The sequence below is a fragment of the Etheostoma spectabile genome, chromosome 17 (genome assembly GCF_008692095.1).
Source record: "Etheostoma spectabile isolate EspeVRDwgs_2016 chromosome 17, UIUC_Espe_1.0, whole genome shotgun sequence".
Lineage (NCBI taxonomy): Eukaryota > Metazoa > Chordata > Actinopteri > Perciformes > Percidae > Etheostoma > Etheostoma spectabile.
The window spans coordinates 8,822,549-8,842,714 of NC_045749.1; the positions used below are offsets into that span (position 1 = coordinate 8,822,549).

Below are 20,166 nucleotides of genomic sequence, written 5' to 3' on the forward strand. Positions count from 1 at the left end.
CGTACTCTGTGATGTTATTTACAGAAACACTACAATTCTCACGATAAAAGTTGTAAGAGGAATACAAAACATACATATTTTTGAAGGAAACAGAAGTCTTGCTTAATGTTACTGACATGTGTAAGTGTTTAATATTAATATATTTTAGTACATTATGTGAACATGTGTTTAATGAAGGATACTGGGACAAAGATGGCTAGGAAAGACACCTCAAAATTGACACTATAACAAAAGAAATATTAAGAGATATTAAAGAAATTTGTTGCTTTGCTATTGCACTTGTTTTTGGCTTGACAAACTCTACACGTTACCTTATGGCAGATTGACAAAAGGAGATTGTTGAGCTGTGGTCCCAAGTTAGTGATCCTGGGTTACCTGTTTATATTACATTCTGACTCTTGTAAATCAAGAACGGATGCAAATTGTACGTTCTGTCTCCATCTTTGTTTCTGTGCCTTTTGCATGACTCTGTAATAAAGAAACATTCAGACTCGCACATGCAAGCCATGATGAATAACATTATCAATCACAGCCACACTGAAACATAGGTCTTTCCAGAACAGCTCAATCCCTCTCTGTCTTGGCCAGCAGGGAGGATGTGTCCATTGTTTAATGACACCGAGGGAGGAAATGGTTTCTCCTTATTCCCTTACAACTCCATTACTGTCTGTATGGGTGTGCAGTATTGTATGGAGCGGACAAGTCTTTATCATTTAGTAATTGTGACTCAATTTCTCTTTTTTGGCGCTGTTCTTGTCTTCCCACTCGTTTTTATATAACACTTTCCTCTGCGACTGTATTAAAGAGGGCAATGCTTTTTAGGATGGCATTTTATGTTTAATGTTAGAGGATTTAGGTGCATGTACTATAAAAAAGTCCCCAAAAGCATTATACATCCTTTGGCAATTTCTTGGCTTATTCATAACAACATTTATAATTACTTACTTTGTCAGGTTCATCTATCTCCCTTTTTTCTGCAGTTCATGCAGGTAATATTCAGTAATATTTAGTGGCAGCGTCTTTATTTGCAGCTTTCCGACCGGAAGGATTTTAGTCGTTCTTAGAACATAACATTCCTTGAACCCTTTTTTTCTCGTGTTCCGACTGGACCACTATGGGGATTATTAAGTTCCTCTGGCCACAGTTCCTGTAACGCTTTCAGCTCCTATTTCAGGGCAGGATCTTTTGCTTTTTCCGCATAGTGGTGGTTAGATGGCTGTGGTATAATAACAAAAGATCAGTTCCTTGGCCTGTATGAATGCAAATAGCCAAACCGGTTTTGGGGGAGAGTAGTTTGTTGAACTGTTTAGAATTCGACTGTTCCTATAACTCCATTCTTTGAACTACTTGGTCGGAAAGAGGCTATTGTGAATTTTTTCCAGCATACTTTGAGTTCTATTTGTCTAGGTAATTGATGATGGATAAAGCAATAATAATAATTTGTAAAGAGTCCCCATTTGGTCATTTATGACTTGGCTTATTGTCTGTGGGTAAACTAGGCCATCTGGGATAAGCTAAAACTATGAAAGCATACTGGTCCATGCTGGGCTAGATAACAAGGAGATCTCAGCAGTGATTTATTCATGACACAAGTGGGTGAAGACTCAGCTATCCTCTCTCCTTCCTCAGCTCCCCCTTTTCCCAGCTGCCTCCTAGACATCATCACATCATCCTCACGTCCTCTCTGCTGTATCCCACCATACTGCCCACATGCCCCTCCCCTCCCTTCCTTTTCTACCTACTCACATTAATCATGTCAAATCACCCAGAGAAATTCATTTTCACTCTCCCTGCAATATATTTAATGTGTATGAATAGACATTTGTGTGAGCGGAGACTATTTTGACAGCATGATCACATAATGTTTTTAAAAGCCGATATATTTAAATGTTTTTATTCAAAACTTTGAAAGGGTTCTTGCTTGAGAGTTCGATTTGACCAGATTATTTGGAGTAAATAACTTCCTGCACTCTCTGCTGTTGGAAGGCAGATTTGTTACATTTAGTCAGAGCCAGGCTAGCTATCACCCCGTTTTCCAGTCTTTATGTTAAGCTTAGTTAACTAGCTACTGCTTCTTATTTAGGGGATTAGAGTTGTATCAATCTTCTCATTTAATTCTCAGCAAGAAAACAATCTTATTTTCCAAAACGTTGAGCTTTTCCTTTACCTTAAAAGCAATATACTCTGAATTAGCTTGTGTTACCAATTTGCTTCATGCTATTTAAGTAAAATAGTTTGCAAGACCCATTTTAATTGAATTACTAACACAATAACGTATCTGCAGCACTGATGTTTGGTAGGGCAGTTAATGACAGAATGGTTTCTTATTCGCCTCTTGTAAAATGTACAGGTTGTCACACACACACACACACACACACAGATCGAGAGGGTATCTCATTAGCAGGCTCACACCCTCACAGCTGGAGGTTGTCATGTTGCGTGTGTACTGTCACTGACCACAGGGCAGGAGAAACCCTCTGACTGTGAAGAAACCAACTGACACACCAGCTTCTGCACATACAAGTTCCACAACCTGTACACATACAAGTAAAACTAAATTAAAACAAACACACACACACACACACACACACACACACACACACACACACACACACAGGTCACTCTGCACTGGGGCCTTGATCAATGATACATTTAAAAATCAATAATTTCCACTCTGTTTCAGGTGACCATTCATATTGAAGTGGTCTTTTCCAATCCAAAATGTCAGTCATGAAGATTTGATAGAGAACAGAGCTTTTCAAAAACGCTGATATGGTTGTCAACCTTCACAGACATATTTGAGCACTCCCACGTAGCAGCTGTGAATTGAAGCCAACTTCCTGTCAAGGTTCTCAACACAGCTGCTAAGGAATTACTAGTTAGTTAGTTAGTCGGTTAGCAGGAAGCATTTATCAACTTCAATTAAATCCCTATCTAATGCTCATGCTGTCACCTGAGAAAGGAACAAATGCCAGCGACAACATCATTCTGTGTTCAGCCTAATGGAGGCACAAAATAAGTTGTAGATAGTTGTACAACCCCAACTATCCTGGGGAATATGAATCAGAATTGTGAAATCTGGTCCAGTGGCATGCAGCCTTTTCATTTAATGGGCCATTACAGCGCTGTTGTTTGTACAGTGGATGTTGGTCAATCAGCAATAATGTCTTGGGATGTGTGTTGCTAAGGGAAGCAGCTGTTTCGGAAAAATGATGGAGCATATATTACCACTGCCGGCTCCTCATTAAAGTCAATGATGTGGGGAATGGATGTTGTGTTGGAGAGAGGAGAGGATGAGGTAAGAGGTACCCTGATGGTTTTTCAATATTAAAATTGTCTGATCATTAATAATTAAAGTGTGCTTGTAGAATTAGACAAAGTAACTGGCTCAGAAAAAGACCAAAAGGTCTCTGACAAGATAAGTAGCAAGCAGACAGGCATCTTTTACTCCATCCCCAAGGATCACGGCATATCATCAAATAAAAACCACATTGGTCTATCTGCAACAGAATTTGAGTTATTAATACCAATATCAGGCAAATCCCATCTGTCTGGCTCCTCTGCTCTGTAGCTGTGAGAGGAAAAGGACAGAGAAAGGCAGAGAGTATTACAGAAGAGAAGACGTGAACATTTTTGTTCCTACATTGAAACCTGATATATGTCACAGTTTCACTACAGCAGCAAGGAGAGGATTTCTTGAGTTATGTAATAATGTGATAGGGGAAACTGTACTGGTGCCATCGCTGTCACCGAAGCCTCTGGGAATGTGGATCTCATGCATGCCTTTAGGCATTTATTTTAGGTGTACACATGTGAGCATTCACTTGCATACATTTGTACACTCGTCCACTTTTGCTTCAGCTCCTCTCCTGCGACAGTTTACTTTGCTTAACATCTCACAATCCCCTGTGGTTTGACAGCTTCGCTCTCTTTTAACTATGTGATTCTCTCAGACTTCTCCTGTCTCTCATCCATCATCATCCTCTGCCTTGCCTCTCCTTACTTATTCCTTTGAATCCTCTTTCCCACTGCTCCTGTTCCATCTGGTTCAGGTGATGTTGCCTTGGGGCTCGCATTACGCTGCTGTGATCCCTGAACTGAAATCTAAAAAGGGGAGCATTTAACATGGTCCTCCCTGTCGGCATGCCGCCCTACACCCCTGCGCTGTTTCTCTGTTGCTGCTTCAAGATTCCCACTGATAGAGTTGAACCTTGTCTAAAGCTACCAGACATGTTTGAAAAAAAACTACATAAAACTATGAACAAGGGAGCCGTAACATTGCGGAACCCCTGCTGAAGCCTGACAGAAATCCCACTATTTGTGAAAAATTAAGTTTTGGCAACATAATGAGGAAACATTGCAAAATGTTGATACTGAACATATCATTAAAATGATCAATGATATCAGATTTGATTAGTTTTCCTGCAATTTCCGCTTTTGCAATACAATATCAGCTTGTAGTGATCAAAGCATTATTTAACTTAGTAACTTAATTTAAACTTTAATGGCTGTATTTGTAGGTATTTACAGCACGGTTAAGGGACAGTCTTGGTTTTTTATTGAAAACGTCACCTAAGACAAACAGCATGAGACACATGATCGATTGACTGATCTTTCCTGGGCCTTAAAGTGCTTTTGTCACCTAAAACTAACCAAACCCTGTCTCCCCTGTGCCTTCTAACACACAAACCACTCCGCACATATCCATCTAAATGTAACTGGTAAAAATGTAACTTAAAAATAAGTAGTATGTAAATGTAATTTCTAGAAGCCAGTGTTGGTTTGAAACATGCAAATCTAAAACTAACACTAGACCATGAAACGCATCAGTGAATTACAAAAGAAATACTGCTTAATACAACATGTAGTCTCCCTCACCTCACTCACCTGGTTTTCCGGTAACAGTTGCTAAATTGGCAAACTGCTACATTTCAAAACACAGACACGGTTCTGTGGCGATCTGTCAGATAATTTGAATTTCAGAGGAAGCCAGATCCTGCCGTTAAGTGCATCGTCAAGCTGAGAGCCAGCGGAAAGGTCTAAACACAGCCTTTTTTGGGAGAGACTGCAGTTATCTCTGCCTGGGATTACACAGTTCATTTTTCATTTTCATTTACCTATTTTATTCTCAAGCAAGCTTTCATTCTTCATCCCATGGCGGAAGCAGGGGTAAGCCATCTGGCTTGGCTTCACTGTGGATGTACTCCCAATATCACAATACATGATCTGATTCAAATAAACACCGCGTAAGAACCAAGTGACAGTGACGCAGATGCAGACCCCCTTCTTTTCAGTTAATTAAATTGTAATTTAAGATTCAAGATTCAAAACTGCATTGCCTTACAACTCGGTGCAAGTTGCTAGGGATTTGTTTCAGTGTGCTCATGAAAGGACATCAACGAGACACAACCAAAACATAGAGCAAATATATACACATACAATATCCCACACAGGATTAAGTTCTTTTAATTTCAACAATAACGTTGGGTTTCCTGTCACTGGCACCTTCAGGTCCTGGTAGGGCCACGGTTATGAAATCTAAAACTGAAATCTAGACTGTCTTCACCCACCACAGCTTGCTGTACGCATTTATTGTGAATAAACACAATCAGCCTGCACATCAAACATGAAAGGAATTTGACAGGAATTTATATCACGTGACAAGAAGTCTCTTGCTGGATGCTTTACTATGGGGAATTAGTGTGGGAATAGTGTGATCTTTGTCAATTCTCACACAATAGTTTGGGTGTTATATTCCTTGCATCATGATCGAAGCATTATTAGCAACTCATACATCCATTTCTGTTGTGCAAATTTTTTGAGGAGAACAATTAACAGCCAGTGCTTATGTGACTCAGTTAATTTAAGTATGGACTAAAAATAAACCAGCAAACTTTAACTGTTTGCATACTGTGCTTTTGTCAGTTTTCATACAGTTCTGAAAGCCACAGTAAAACCACTGATGTTGAATAATTGAGAAATCAGGTGAGACAGCGCTGCGGTCACAACAAGGTCAGCAGACAACACAGTGAGCATAAACCACTGTTATTGCTGTTGGTGAAGAACAAAAAGCTTTTGTTGTCGTGCTCTGTTGCATTTAACAGTTGCCATGGCGACACTGAGCCAGGAGAGGCTTAAGGAGGATCCCAAACTCGATAAAAGGGGTTTCTAAATCTGACAGTGGAACTCTCAATTTTTCTTTTTCTCTCTTGTTTTCCATTACTTACTTGCACTGTGGAGTCTTTTGACAAAGAGAGGAAAAAGAGGAGAAGAGGAATGGAAAGAGCACAACAGAGAAGGATGTAAAGAGCCTTCCGGACAGAGCTGTGGGAAACGGAAGAGGGTGCGGGGTTCAGTCAGCAGTGGCTGCCAGCAGAGACAAATAGCAGTGTGGATATGAAGGCACACATTATAACATTGAAGACATCTCAAAGCCACTGCAGACTGGGTCAGCAAGCAGCCAGGGTTGAAAATGTTGGGTGATTCAGCGATTTCATTGATATTAAATGGCTGTTGTAATTCTGTTTTTTGATTAGAAGCACTTCCAAAATATTATTTAGCACTGTGGAAGTTTAATTTCCAGACTAAGGTATGAATTTTTCTTAATTACAAAGGGGTATCCCATGTTTTAACAGACAGAAGCATTCCACTGCCTCATAACAGCCCAACACTGGCTCTAGCTGATTCTTAGGGTAGAGACACTCATTTAGAATTGTGCTGAGCTCTCACTGGTATTGATTCATTCTCGCCTACAGAACATTACAAAACTCACTAAGGCATTTCTTCAAATTGCATGATGTTGTTGATGGAGGGGGCGAGTTTGGAGGAATGGATGGATGAAGCTAAAAGTGGCGAGCCCTTGTTAAGCCTTTTTGTTGATTGCATCTGTTAGTTGGTCGTGGTCTCTCTATTTCTGTGGTCTCTGTGAGCATGCACATTTCCGTTTGTGTGTACTGTGTACTTCATGCTTAAGCCTGCTTGAGCGTATGAACACGTCATTGCCTGACAACAGCTGCCTCAGCTTTGTATTCAGAAAACTGACTGGTGAGCCATTAGCAAATCAGTCAAATCACTGGTTAGTAAGCAAGTAAACCAGTCAACAAGTAAGCCACATGTTTATACATGACTAATAAGGGTTGTACAATGTTTGTACAATATGTCACTGGACCACATCACAAGGTAAAATGTTTATAGCTGTTCAAAGGCAAATCTTAAAGGGGTAGTGAAAAACAGGCCGCAAATAGAGGTGTGCAAAAAAAAGCTCTCCAGATTCATAAAATTTCAAAAATCGATTCATAAATATAAAAAAATGTCTTTGTTTTGTAATGGCGTGTATTGTATCACATGGGAAAAGTAACTACATTTACATACTGTGAATCACGTTTTAATTAGGAATTGTTTTTTAATCAAAAATCAAATTTGAATCAAATCGTGACATTTTCTGAATCTTGCACCCCTAAGCAATAAATATTCAAATATGGGGGATAATTAAAAATACTGCACAGTCTCTCCTTAAAGACATTCAGAGTGTTGCATTCATCAGTACACACAAGGTGACATAATTGCTGTGTAAATAATGAAAAAGAAAGCTTAAGGGAGATGTTGAAACCCCTCTAACTTTCTCATCTGACCGAACCAGGCCAACCAGTGCGTAAAAGCAGGCATGAATCAGAATGTCAGATTCTCGGTTTTAGAAAGCCCTCACAATTTCGACGTAAAAGTGTTGAGGACGGGGGTTTCTGAAGCTGTTTGTCCAACCGACAACCACCCCTCACAGGTGACAGGCATACTGGCCCCATAAACCTCCCCTACAGCAGTCTCCGGAGTGACAGAGACCGAAACACTCCTCCTTCACACCTCCTCTGTCGCTCCCCAGCTCACACCTTTCACACTTCTCTGTCTTCAATCAGTCTTTTCAGCTCTCTCTATTTTAGCTCTTTCTCTACCGTCCATATCACTCTCTTCCTTGGCTACTCGTCTTCTTGTTTACCTCATCCCTCCCTCCCTCCCTCAGAAAGAAACAGAGACAGTTCATCTGAGAGGGATGGAGCTCAAACAGCTAATCCCCCTGCCCTCTCCCCAGGGCGTGCAGCTGTGCCCAAGCTCTGGGATGCCTACCTCCCTTAACACACATCCACACAGAAACGGCAGGAATACACCCATCTACACACATGCATGCATACATTTATAAACCTACAGAGGGAGCACACATGTACACTTGTTCACACCTCCAAACTGTGATGTGTTGCAAATTTCTATGGTGCACACAGGATGTGGATGCAGAAACAAGGAATGTCAAGGAGGTTATGTGATGGGGAATCCAGGTTACAGGATATATTTTTCTGTTGGGGCCCTATTTTTATTGGGAAGGGTCAGGGTGTGGGAGGGTACAGTACACGTGCACGCACATACATTAACGTGCCGGCCTACGTTGGGAAGCAACATACAGGAACTTCACTCGGGTGTTAAGGAGCTGCAGCATTTATTTGTGGACAAACAGAAACATACAGTGTACATTAACTGCTACCTAGTCCTGATTGGCAGACCTTCCTCCACAGCGCTGCAGAGAAGTGTCAGGCGAGTCCAAACGCTATTCAGGGTTGGGAGAAAAACCTGCTGTAGTTTATTGGCATTTCTTAAAACCAATCACAATTGTCTTGGACAGCGCTGTGCACCACACGAAACAACGACACTTCTGCAAAATAGCCTCAAGAAGGAACTTGTATGGGTGGAACATGTGTACATCCAAAGGTTTTTTCAGTCGTGCAACCGAAAACTCAGATTGGACAGATAGTCTAGCTAGCTGTCTGGATTTACCCTGCAGAGATCTGAGAAAAGGTTAACCATAGTCCTCATAAATCCACTGGAGTTTAAAATGCCAACACAAAAAAAGCGGAAAGGTAACGGATATCCAGCCGAAATGAAAGACATCCGGCAGAATTTCTGGTGGCACCTGAACAATCCCAGAAGTGGAAAGTCGTGGATATACTGTAGACTAACTACCACTTGACGAATTTACTGCTAATTTCTTCCCTGCTCCGATTTCCACCACCTGTCTGCAACACACACTTATCCCTTTAAAGTCTTTGAAATTGACACGCAATGTAGCTGGTGAAGTTGACACAGTACCATGTGAGTGTGTACTGTTTTTTATTGATGGTTATTGTTTAGAATTCAGTGAACTTAGACCGTCAAAGCAGTTGCAAGCAACTTTTCATATGTGTAGCTCTCTCCGATCACACGCCAACCTTACTAAAAATGGCAGATGGCCTGCCGATTTTATGATTTGCCAACAATTTACAAATTTCAGACCCTGTTTATGAAATCTGAAAAGCTTTTTCATGTGTCATTTTGACATGGATAATTGTTTTTAACATTTCTTTGCCAATTATTTTTTGTTGACTAATTGTTTCAGCGTTCTTTAGCAGTATACTGTAATTACTGCAATTTCCCCCTAAAGCACGTACATTTTCTCTCCATACTCCCTCCCAAACAGCCCATGAAGCATTACCTACCCCTCTTAAGGATTTGTTCAGTGCCAAGTCCATTAGCCTAATCTGAAAAACAAAAGCAGCACTTTGTTTGTTGTCTCTCGCCACACACACATGCACGCACTTCACATCTTCCATCAGCACATTCACCAGTGCCCTGCTGTTATCTATGGGATGTGATGTGCCATTTCTCTTTGAAGGCACTATCCCAGAACGGCTTATTTCACCAGTCCTCCAGACGCGGGGCTCTCCGTCTCTGGCAGGGTTTTTCCATTCAAGACAAAGAACAGAGCTGCCCAAGCCGGGCTGTCTCATTAGGAACAAGACAACAAGGGCAACACAAAAGAGACGTGTATACAGTCCAATGAAAAGATGAGGTAAATGAGAGAAAGTCTGTTTTTGCAGCTAATTTATCTGTAGTATAATACAACATTTCAAATGAAACGTTCAGTCGGGGAGCAGATGGCTCATAAAAGCTTCCATGTCAATTACAGCAAATATAAAGCAACAAGTGAAGGAACTCTCCTTGTCGCTTTTAGCTGTTTTGTAAGTGTGAAATATACTGTGAGGAGTGGTAGCAGAATATACTGACTGTGGAGAAATATAAACAGTGGCTTGTCTGATACCACATTTCTCAACTGTCTCCCTCCATCAGTATAAGAAAACAGTGAAAACTATGAAAACAGTGTTGCCAACTTAGCGACTTTTCAGATCCCCAGACAAATCAGTATTGTCCAGCAAGCACGCAAGGTATTTCTCTCCTATGGCCGCCAATAGAGTCACCTCTCTCTGAATCTGTTTTGCGAGGAGCAGAGGAGCAGTCCCTGCCCTTCCCTCTCTCCTCATGTGTGGCGGAACTGCACACAGTGCGCAGGCAGAAAGGGGAGAAGGGACAGGCTGCGGGTCGGTGTAGGTAGGAGAGAGAGCGGGACGCAATGGGACAAAGACGCAGCTGAGTTGGCCTGGCCCTGGGCAAGCCAGCCATCTTTGAGAATTCTTTATTGATTTTCTTTGTAGAATTTTTTTTACTTCAAAGATCGGCTCCTTAAGTAATAATTATAAGATAAAATAAATTCCTGTATTGAATTTGTGATTATTTGGCTAAAGATTTCTATTTCTTTCTATCTACCTTGCTAACACAACCACTAAGATTTATGCAAATGATTGCGTAATGACGTCACAAATATGCCCCCCCTCCCGCGTGCGCCACAAATTGCTTTTCTAATCTGTGAGAAACACTGCAATCCTTACAGCACATCTTGCAGTTGAGGGCATCTTATTTTTGGAAGATAGAAACGTGGAGAAACCATGGTGTTTCTAAAGAAGTGTGTAAGCATCTCTTATATAACTTACTTTGCTGAGAAAATGTATTGAGAAAAGCCATTGATGTGGGCAAACTGTACGGTTATCTTTGGCACTATGGCTTTCCATCTCCATCTCTCCAAGTTTCATTTCAATCTAAATTTAAATCATAAACTCACACCAGGTCCACAACAATCAACAACCTTATACGTCTCAGTTCATTTGCCTGCTCTTTATTGGGTATAGGCTTGTAAATAAACCTATTGAACAGTTAAGTAAGTCTCTAGATCAGGGTGAATGATATTTATTTGTGACCTGATAGTATAAGCCTTTTCTCTCTTCCTTTAGTCAAGCAGATGAATTTTGCTGAGCTTAGTTATAGTAATTCTGATTCTGGAAGTGAGATACTTCTCTACAAGTCCATGGGGCTCTTTTTTTATCTTGCAGGCACATTTTTCTCAATTTTTAACTTCTTTTGTGCTAGAAAACTTTCCTATATGTAATTTAACTACACTAAAACCCAACAGTGCATAGCAAACCAGATGTCCAGAGACAAGAGTGTACTTCATGCATGCACAAACCCACACGTGCTACAAATATTCAAGAAAATAGTTTCTCTTGACCCAACAGCAGCTTATGTGTGGTGGGAATATATGCAACTGAATTCCTGTTAATACTGTGTGTGTGTGTGTTTGTGTGTCTGCCTGTTATGTAAACCTTATTATCCCTATCACTACATCAAATCCTTATAATTAAGCTTCTCTGAGATCACAGAGCATTTGGAGAAACATCAACGTGCAAAAACTCTCTATCAAATACAAATAGACACACGCTAGTCTTAAACACACGCACACGCACACACACACGCACACACACACTCAACAATAAGCACAAAAAAGGCAAACACAATATGGTGTCTGATTATGTCCGTTGATTTATGACCCTGTTCATAAGTCTGGGACCTTCAGTCAAAAGATGTTTGATTGTATCCTTGAGCTTTCCCCATCCGCAGCTGCCTCATGAAAAATATATTTCTGTTCTGGCCACCAAGTTCACTAGTCCACCCCCCTCTTCACTCTCTCTCTTTCTCACCCTCGACATCTTTCGCTCAGAGCAGAAACTAGTTGCCATAGCTACAATCATTAACACATCTGGCATAGATCTCACACACACACACACACACATATATATACACACACACACACACACACAACAACAACAAACAGACAACATTCATATATAAAAAAGGATTAATATGCACTGTTTTCGCTGTTTTCAGTTTCATGGCTGCACTCTGGAGCTTGTGTGGGAGAGATAACGTGCCAAGGCTGGTTGGGGAAAATCCATCAATGGAGAACATTTGGTCTCAGTGATAATCCTATTGGTAAATTTAACCCAATCTCTTTCCAATGGAAATGAATTTGATGTTGAGAAGAACTGAGTATTCATAATATTGGGATGTTCCAAACTAATGTTCTGCCTAAATATTATTAAAACATACATGTCTCTATGTAATAAAGAGGAATCTAATCAATGCTGGATTTCTGAGGCTTGATGTCGATACTTTTATAATTGAATCTAAATGTTTTAATATCCAGGTTTTTCTTGTAAATACCATCCCTGTTGAATATAAATCTAAGCACATTGTAATCATATCCACAAACCTCCTGTATATGAAAAGCAACCTGTTGCATTAAGCATCCCATAATTAATCCAGCACCCGTTGCACTATTGCAGTATTGTCTTACTGTCTACAAATGCTTTTGGTATTGATATATTATATTGGACCTTTGTCCAGTTTTTGTAGTACAATTTTTTGTTACTGTACTTATCGGCGACATTTATGCAAAAATCGCTCATAATCCTTTTACATATTTTAATATTTGTATTTTAAATCATAGGCTACTGTTTGACTTTTCTGTTCAACTGACATTTCACTAGCCTTACCACCACTAACTGTGTTACAGTCTTTTGAGTCAACATTTCATTACTGAAGTCAACACTTCGAACGTCTTGTCTTTTGCGGTCTTTGAGGAACTAGGCTGACAGCTTCACCACTGAGGGTGACACATGTCACAGCACTTATAAATTATTTAATGGCAAAAACAGAATCACTTTCCTTCTCAATAACTCTCTGCTTTGCTTTGGTCTTTCCTTGTCCAGCAAATCCCTGATCTCAAGGGCCACCTCAAAAGTAGCTCCAGCCTCATCTGAACTCAAATGGTCTGGAAAATACTGTGTGTGTGTGTGTGTATGAACGGGTGTATTTTGTGACATTGTTTGTGTTTGATCAGTGGCTTTCAGCACAAAAACACATTTATCACAAGTTAGCCCCACTGACAGAACAGCATGGGAGGCACAGGAGCAGTCCAGAGACATGCTTTAGTAATTCTTGTACCACAAACTTATACGCTTAAGGTGTTTAACTGTGAACCACAAGACAAAAATCATATATAAGTATACACCTGTGAGCACACGCACAGACACACACACACATTCCACTTCGTAAGTCAAAACATGTTTCTGTGGCTCCAAACACCTTAAATTAAAAGCCATAACAACTGAGGAAAACAACTAGAAAACGCATGTGCATGTGTCAGACACACACACACACACACACACACACACACACACACACACACACACACACACACACACACACCTGTGGAGGAGTTTGACAGTACAAAAGATGCCGGTGCATTGCTGACATGCAGCTGCCCCCACCCTAACCCCTGAGGACATCCCCTTGCCTCCCATTATACACTCTCTCTCTCCACTTTACATACCACTGCTCCCCCAGCCAATCACCCACAGCAAAACAACCGGAACGACCAGTCACAACGTCAGGATTACAATAATAACTGGTGACTGACAGACAGCTTTTCAATGGGCTTTGGTTGCATTCTAGGTGAGGCTAAAAAATAATTTCTTCCACATGTCATAGACACATGCAAGCTTGTGGAAGAAAGATATTTAAAAAAAACAACAACAAAAAACACTTGATAGAAAAACAACCAGGTGTAGCGCTGTGCTATAAATAAATCTCTTATATAATACAAACCCACTCAATCTGATATGTGCTGATAAATCAAGACTTGATCAGAATAAATAAAAACATGGTCGAACACGCCTTCAGTCACTTTGTAATGGGTTCATCAACCTCACACAATTACCTCACCTCATCCAACAACCTCTTACTTCCCTTACAAACACAAAAAACATATTTTGCTGAATCTAAGCAACAACTAAGTAAAAGCAAGCACACCAAGACAAAGGACAATCTTCCTCTTGCTTACCTTTTTGCCTTTCTTCTTGCGATGGGCTGCTTTCCCGCCGCCTGCTTTCTCCTTAGCTTCCTCACTCATGTTTAGAGATCTCCCCCTTTTCCTCTCCTCACTTTTTTTATTTTAATCCAGCATGTAGGAGATTGTGGAGCGGAGCGACAAGCAGCTGCTGTCTTCACTGTGAATCGTTGCCACAGAAATGTCCATTTAGAAGCAGTGATTGTTCCATGCAGAGTGGGAGTGCGCGTGAAGAGAGGAGAGACTGGGAGGACTGTGCTGATGCTCTCTTCCTCCTCCTCCTCTCCTTTTTCTTTCCACGTTCCCAGACACACACTCACACACGCTTCCAAGCTAGTTCGCGGAGGTCCACTCCCACTTGCTGCCTTTGCCGTGCACAACTGGCAACTCTCTCCAGTGCACTCAGAAGCAGGGTGTGGAGGCAGGAGGAGAGTAAAGAGATAGAGGCGGAAGATGAAAAGGTGGAGGAGGACGTTGATGTGTATGATGACAAAAGGAAGAAAGAAATATTAGAGAGACTGAAGGAGTGTATTCCCGGCTGGATGTCGAGCTGTCTACCTGAGGCTGAAGTGTGGAGACACTCTCCCAAAAGAGAAAGACAAAGACACAAAAAATGGGAAGGGAGACAAATACAAAGAGAGACAGAATGAGAAAAGACACTAAGAATGTAAAAGAGAAAATAAGGGAAAAGAGTGTGAAATGGTGTTAGTGAAAGAGAGAAAGAGCGTAAGGTTGAGACAGAAGAGGGGGGCGTGATCCACACAGTCTCTTCACTCAGCCGGCTGGATGTTTTCTGCTGTCGCTCCCTGCTCAGACGTTGTGATATGAAATGAGACTCTCCAGTAGAGAGACATAGACAGAGGGAAAAAGAGAGAGGGAGGAAGAGAGAGAGAGAGAGAGAGACAGAGAGAGAGAGAGAGAGAGGATCATTAACATGATGCATCAGGTCCTTCCAGAAAAGGAAGTCTTCCACAAGCCTCTGCCAGCAGGATCAGCTTACTGGAAACTGGAACAGAACTGCACCCGGCACTGGCTGACAGACTGGGTTGACTGAGGGAGGGGTGTGTGTGTGTGTGTGGTAGAAAAGAAGACATGCACACAAAGTTGATAATATCCAAACAATATTCAACTATCTGACTCAACAGACAGAGAGAGACAGCAAGACAGCACCCCACTAATGAAACATCTAGCTAATGAGGCAGGAGGAGAGCAAGTGGATCAGGAAACAGGGGAGAAAATGGGAACAAAAAGCTATGGGTGACACAGAGGGAGAGATCAAGAGGAGGGGTGTGAAACAGACAGGAGAGAGGAGATGGGAAGGAGTGAGGCAGAGAGGGCGAGAAGACAATGTGATATCAGAGAAAAAGACAATCCAGGGAGGATGAAAGAACAAATGAAAAGCAGACAGAGGCACAGAGAGGCAGGGTTTGTTGTGATTTCCCTCTAAACAACAGGTTCTTTATTCTGGGGGGTAAATTGTTGTTAACCATTCCTCCCTCCCTCTTTCCCGCGCTCCCTCCCTCCTGCTCCTGACAGGCTGTATGCCATCACCACCATGCTGTTTGATGTCAATTAGGCATTGGCCTCAATACAGGGAGATGAAGGCCAGCATCTTTAGAAAAATAATGTTCTAATGGAAAGACACAAGCGGACACAAATAGACGCAAAGATGCACCAAATGTTCCAACTTAAGCAAAAAACAGTGGCCTTGTTATGTCACAAATCCACTTCAAGAATTTACAACAAAAGACAAAACACAAAAAATCCTGGTAAGTGCTGAGCTGAATTAAACACATACACAGGAACACTCCCAAACACAGAGAGTTTGTTACTATTGACAGCTAGTTACAGCAAGTATCTGTATCACATTCATCTGCTGGTTATGGCAAATAAATACTAACTGCCAAAACAACCTAGAAGTAAAATTCACATGAATTAAACTGAAAATGTGCTTCATTTTCAGTCTAAACACACTTTAAATCCTGCAGCTGACATAGAATGACTTGAACAATGGCAACTAGAGCTAGACCGATAAATCAGCCAGGCTGATAAATCGGACAAAATTAGCTTGTTGCAGATATCTTATCAGCGTATTGTCAGCCGACAAATAGCAAAACATTTCAGTACAAAAATGCCCAAAACATTGTTAACTTAGAGCTAAGCGCACGGTGTGAAGCGCATGGCGCAGGTGCGTTGATGGCGTGTCCAAATCCACTTTCGCTAGTTTGACGGCGGAAAAAAAGGTCCCTGCATCAGGCTCATGGTTCAAAAGGGTATTACTTAGTGTCTTCATTAATTCATAGGTGGGTTTTGGGCATATAATGCAATAAACCAATCAGAGTGTCATCTACCATTCCCTATAAAAGCCTGAATGTTTGTACCTTGTAATACCATTGCTATTATGATGGTGGATTTGCACCGTAATGTGTTTAATCTTTTACATGTGCATGTGTAACAAGCATAGTGGGCGCGAACCTTGGCGCATTTCACTAATGAGCTGTTAAAAGAAGGACATGCTGCGCTATAGACCAGGTTTTTGTTGGTCAATCCCTTTCCGCTGCCACAAGATAGCAATACGCCAAGAATTCACCTGAACACACCTCCCTGTAAGACCAGCACACCCATGGGCACAGTGCATTTGCTATTTTAAAAACGTGGGCGCAAGACGGAAAATTAACAACTGCGTTAGTTTTTAAAATAGCAAAGACGCTTGCGTCAGGGTGTGCGCCACACTGCGCTGGGTGCAAGATAGGGTAAATGGTCTTTGTCCAGTAGAGCGTACAGACAAGTTAATTTTTAAACTGTAAAATCAGCTGAGAGAAGCCTACACAGTCCACAAACACTACTGGCAGGGCACTTTCAAAATGAAATCAAATTAGAGACATGCTCAAATGAAGGTTACAGTAGGTTAACACACCCCCTTCAAAATGCCACGGAAAAAGGCTTTACTTTCTGAAATATTTCTTAATCCATCCTTTACTTAAATAGGCGAGATCCATTGAGATATTAATTTTCTCTTCAACAAACCCTGGCTAAGAGACATAACTAGAAACTGTGATAATGGGACTATTTCCCTGTGATGACTGGGTAAATGTTTGTAAGCTTGTCTGGTAGCAAACAGGAAACATCTCATTAGAGAAGGAAGATGGAGGGAGTGTGATGAATTTAGTTTACTTCCCCATCACCACTGGCGTTTGCTGTTGTTTGTGTACTCTGTTACTCTGCTGTCTGTCAGGCACATGCACAACTTCAAAACACGAAATGAAATCGGACTGAACAAGTACATGATAAATAACAACTAATGCATGAATCAAACTAGTTAGACTGGTGTTATTGAGGTTTTGGATATGATCATTCTAAACGTAAAGCAGACAAAAAAAGAAGACAATCAGGCATTTATAATCACCATATCTGGGTGAGGCCTACATTTGATTATAACAGAGTTATTAGAGTGCACTGTTGATTCCATACATTTTACTTGGCACCAACAAAATCATTGAATGAGTAAATAAATGTGGAAAGAAACTGAGATTAGGCTGATTCACAAATTCCTTCACATATTATATCAAAATATTGTACCAAAGTTGTCAAAGCTATCAATCTACTTGACTCCAGGATTTACCCTCTATAAGGTTATCTAACCCCAACGCTGGGCTCTACCTAAGTGAAAAGCTCACGACAGATTACCAGCTTCAGCACCAGTGACATACGTTCTCTAGTCGAGACCATCATGCTCCTCTCTGTCATCTTCTCTTCATTCCACCTTCCTTCAGCAACAATAACCTCAGTTTAAGAGGACAGAAATATTACCAACTACTTCACACATTAATCTGCAACTGGAAATGTCTTCTCTCTACTCTATTGTGTGTGACATAAAGTGTGCATGTACAGTATAGCATGTTTGATTTACAGCTGATGTTCACTGTGCGTGTGTGTCTGTTTGTGTGTGTGTGTGTGTGCTTCAGGGTGATGTTCCTCTGACTTGGTGCCAGCAGGGGTTATTAATTATTGTGCTAGGAGGCAGCTCCATCAGCCAGACACATATTAGGATTGATAAGCCTCACACCTTGCACTAGGATACACCACAAAGTCGTACAGAAAGTAAAACCATTCACATCTGTTTATCTCCATTTACTGGAACACATTACCCTCTTGGGGGGTCAATTCTTAATGTAAACATTAACCTGATGGATTGTAAAAAATGTTGAGGGTTGCTTCTTGCTTGCACTATTTACAGCATAAGAAACTCTTTTTTTATCCAAGCAAAATTGATATTATAACTGAAATGTTCTCACCTAATTTAAATTGAATCTCATTTAAATTGAATCGGTACCTTGTGATTTGGAGTCAAATCAATTCAGGAACTCATTACCAATATACAGCCCCTAAAATGTGTTTTTACTCATCCCATTGCTTTGTATTTTTCTTATAACATGTCAGCTATTACTTATGTTATCTATTCTTAAGAGTCTGCCTTACCCATTAAATAGTACCACTACATTCAGCTTGATTTGTCTTTGGACACAGTTGACCTGGCTTACTTGGTGGCTATAGCTGACCCAACATATAAACATATGCACACACTATTCCTGTTACACTTTTCAGTGGGGGAGTTATATTTTGTGGGGATGTTGGATTTCCATATCAAAAGGACTATTTCTCTCCTTGCAGTAATCCGTTAAAGAAGCAGGGCATATCGCAACCAAACCAGTCCCTGATAATAAAGCATCAGAAAGAAAGGGAGAGCTACAGATAGTTATCTGATCAACAAATGAACAGAAAGAAAGAAACTAAAATGTACAGTCAAATGTGGGTCATAGTTTCCTCTTTGCTGAACCATTTTTATTTTTTGCCAAAACTGTTATTGCATTTTCTCTGTCTAAAACACACTTCATTAACATCTAGCCAGTCAAACAAGCCCCATAACCTGCATGTAAGATTTATGTATATCACCGCTATCAGTCACTGTGGTCATCCATGATAACCAATCCATATTAAAAGGTTTACAGTTACCATGTTATTTTAATTACTTGGATAAGCTCTAGTAAGCTAATTACAATCTGAGGAAAAATACCATGAATATACAAATAATAGGTAAGGACAGATGATGAAACCAATATTAAGTATAATGAGGAATTCACAATATGCTGTGTAGTTCTTAACATACACCTCTGGTGCAACTCAGACACATCATCAGTGATGTATCCTGGGTTCATCGAGTGTTTCATCATACACCATCGCCCAGACGACCCAACCAGGGTTGATCAGGTTCTGGCTTGTGTCTTAGTAGCTTGTACGTAAAATCTGCTGCCAGGGGCCAGATAAAAGCTAAAAGTTTTGAGTGTACCTGGGGTACACTGTTGGAAAAGTGCACGAAAAATCTGCTGCCAGGGGCCAGATAAATCTGCACAAAAAATCTGCTGCCAGGGGCCAGATAAAAGCTCAAAGTAAAAATATCGTTGATATTTTCTTTCTGTCTGGGACAGAACTGAGTGACATAATTTCCCCAAGCGGGGAACAGTAGATGTGTTTTGACTCATTTCTGCACTACTGTCTGGATCACAAGTGCACGAAAAATCTGCTGCCAGGGGCCAGATAAATCTCCACGTAAAATCTGCTGCCAAGGGCCAGATAAAAGCTAAAAGTTTTGAGTGTACCTGGGGTACACTGTTGGAAAAGTTCACGAACAATTTGCTGCCAGGGGCCAGATAAATCTGCACAAAAAATCTGCTGCCAGGGGCCAGATAAAAGCTCAAAGTAAAAATATCATTGATATTTTCCTTCTGTCAGGGACAGAACTGAGTGACATAATTTCCCCAAGCGGGGAACAGTAGATGTGTTCTTTTTGATGCTGCGTTTCTTTAAATGACTGCTCATTTCTTTAAATTTCTTATGCTGCACTGTAACTTTTACTCTTGTGTTTTTATGTGTCCTAATGTTTCTATTTTGTTTTAAACTGTCTATTCATGTGTTTTATCGGTTTTTAATGCTTATGATTTTTAACTGTTTGTACTTGTGTTTTATCTGTTTACCGGTTTTATGTAAAGCACTTTGAATTGCCCTGTTGCTGA

General features: G+C 40.8%; 1 protein-coding gene across 1 annotated transcript in view; it reads right to left on the reverse strand.

The window, feature by feature from the left end:
* Positions 1-14,918, reverse strand: part of LOC116705540 (ankyrin-3) — a 133,272-nt gene extending 118,354 nt beyond the window's left edge. Inside the window, exon 1 of the mRNA XM_032541754.1 lies at positions 14,090-14,918. Within this exon, the coding sequence (XP_032397645.1) occupies positions 14,090-14,158 (69 nt within the window). The 5' untranslated portion in view covers positions 14,159-14,918. The remainder of the gene's footprint in view (positions 1-14,089) is intronic.
* Positions 14,919-20,166: the final 5,248 nt, after the last annotated feature.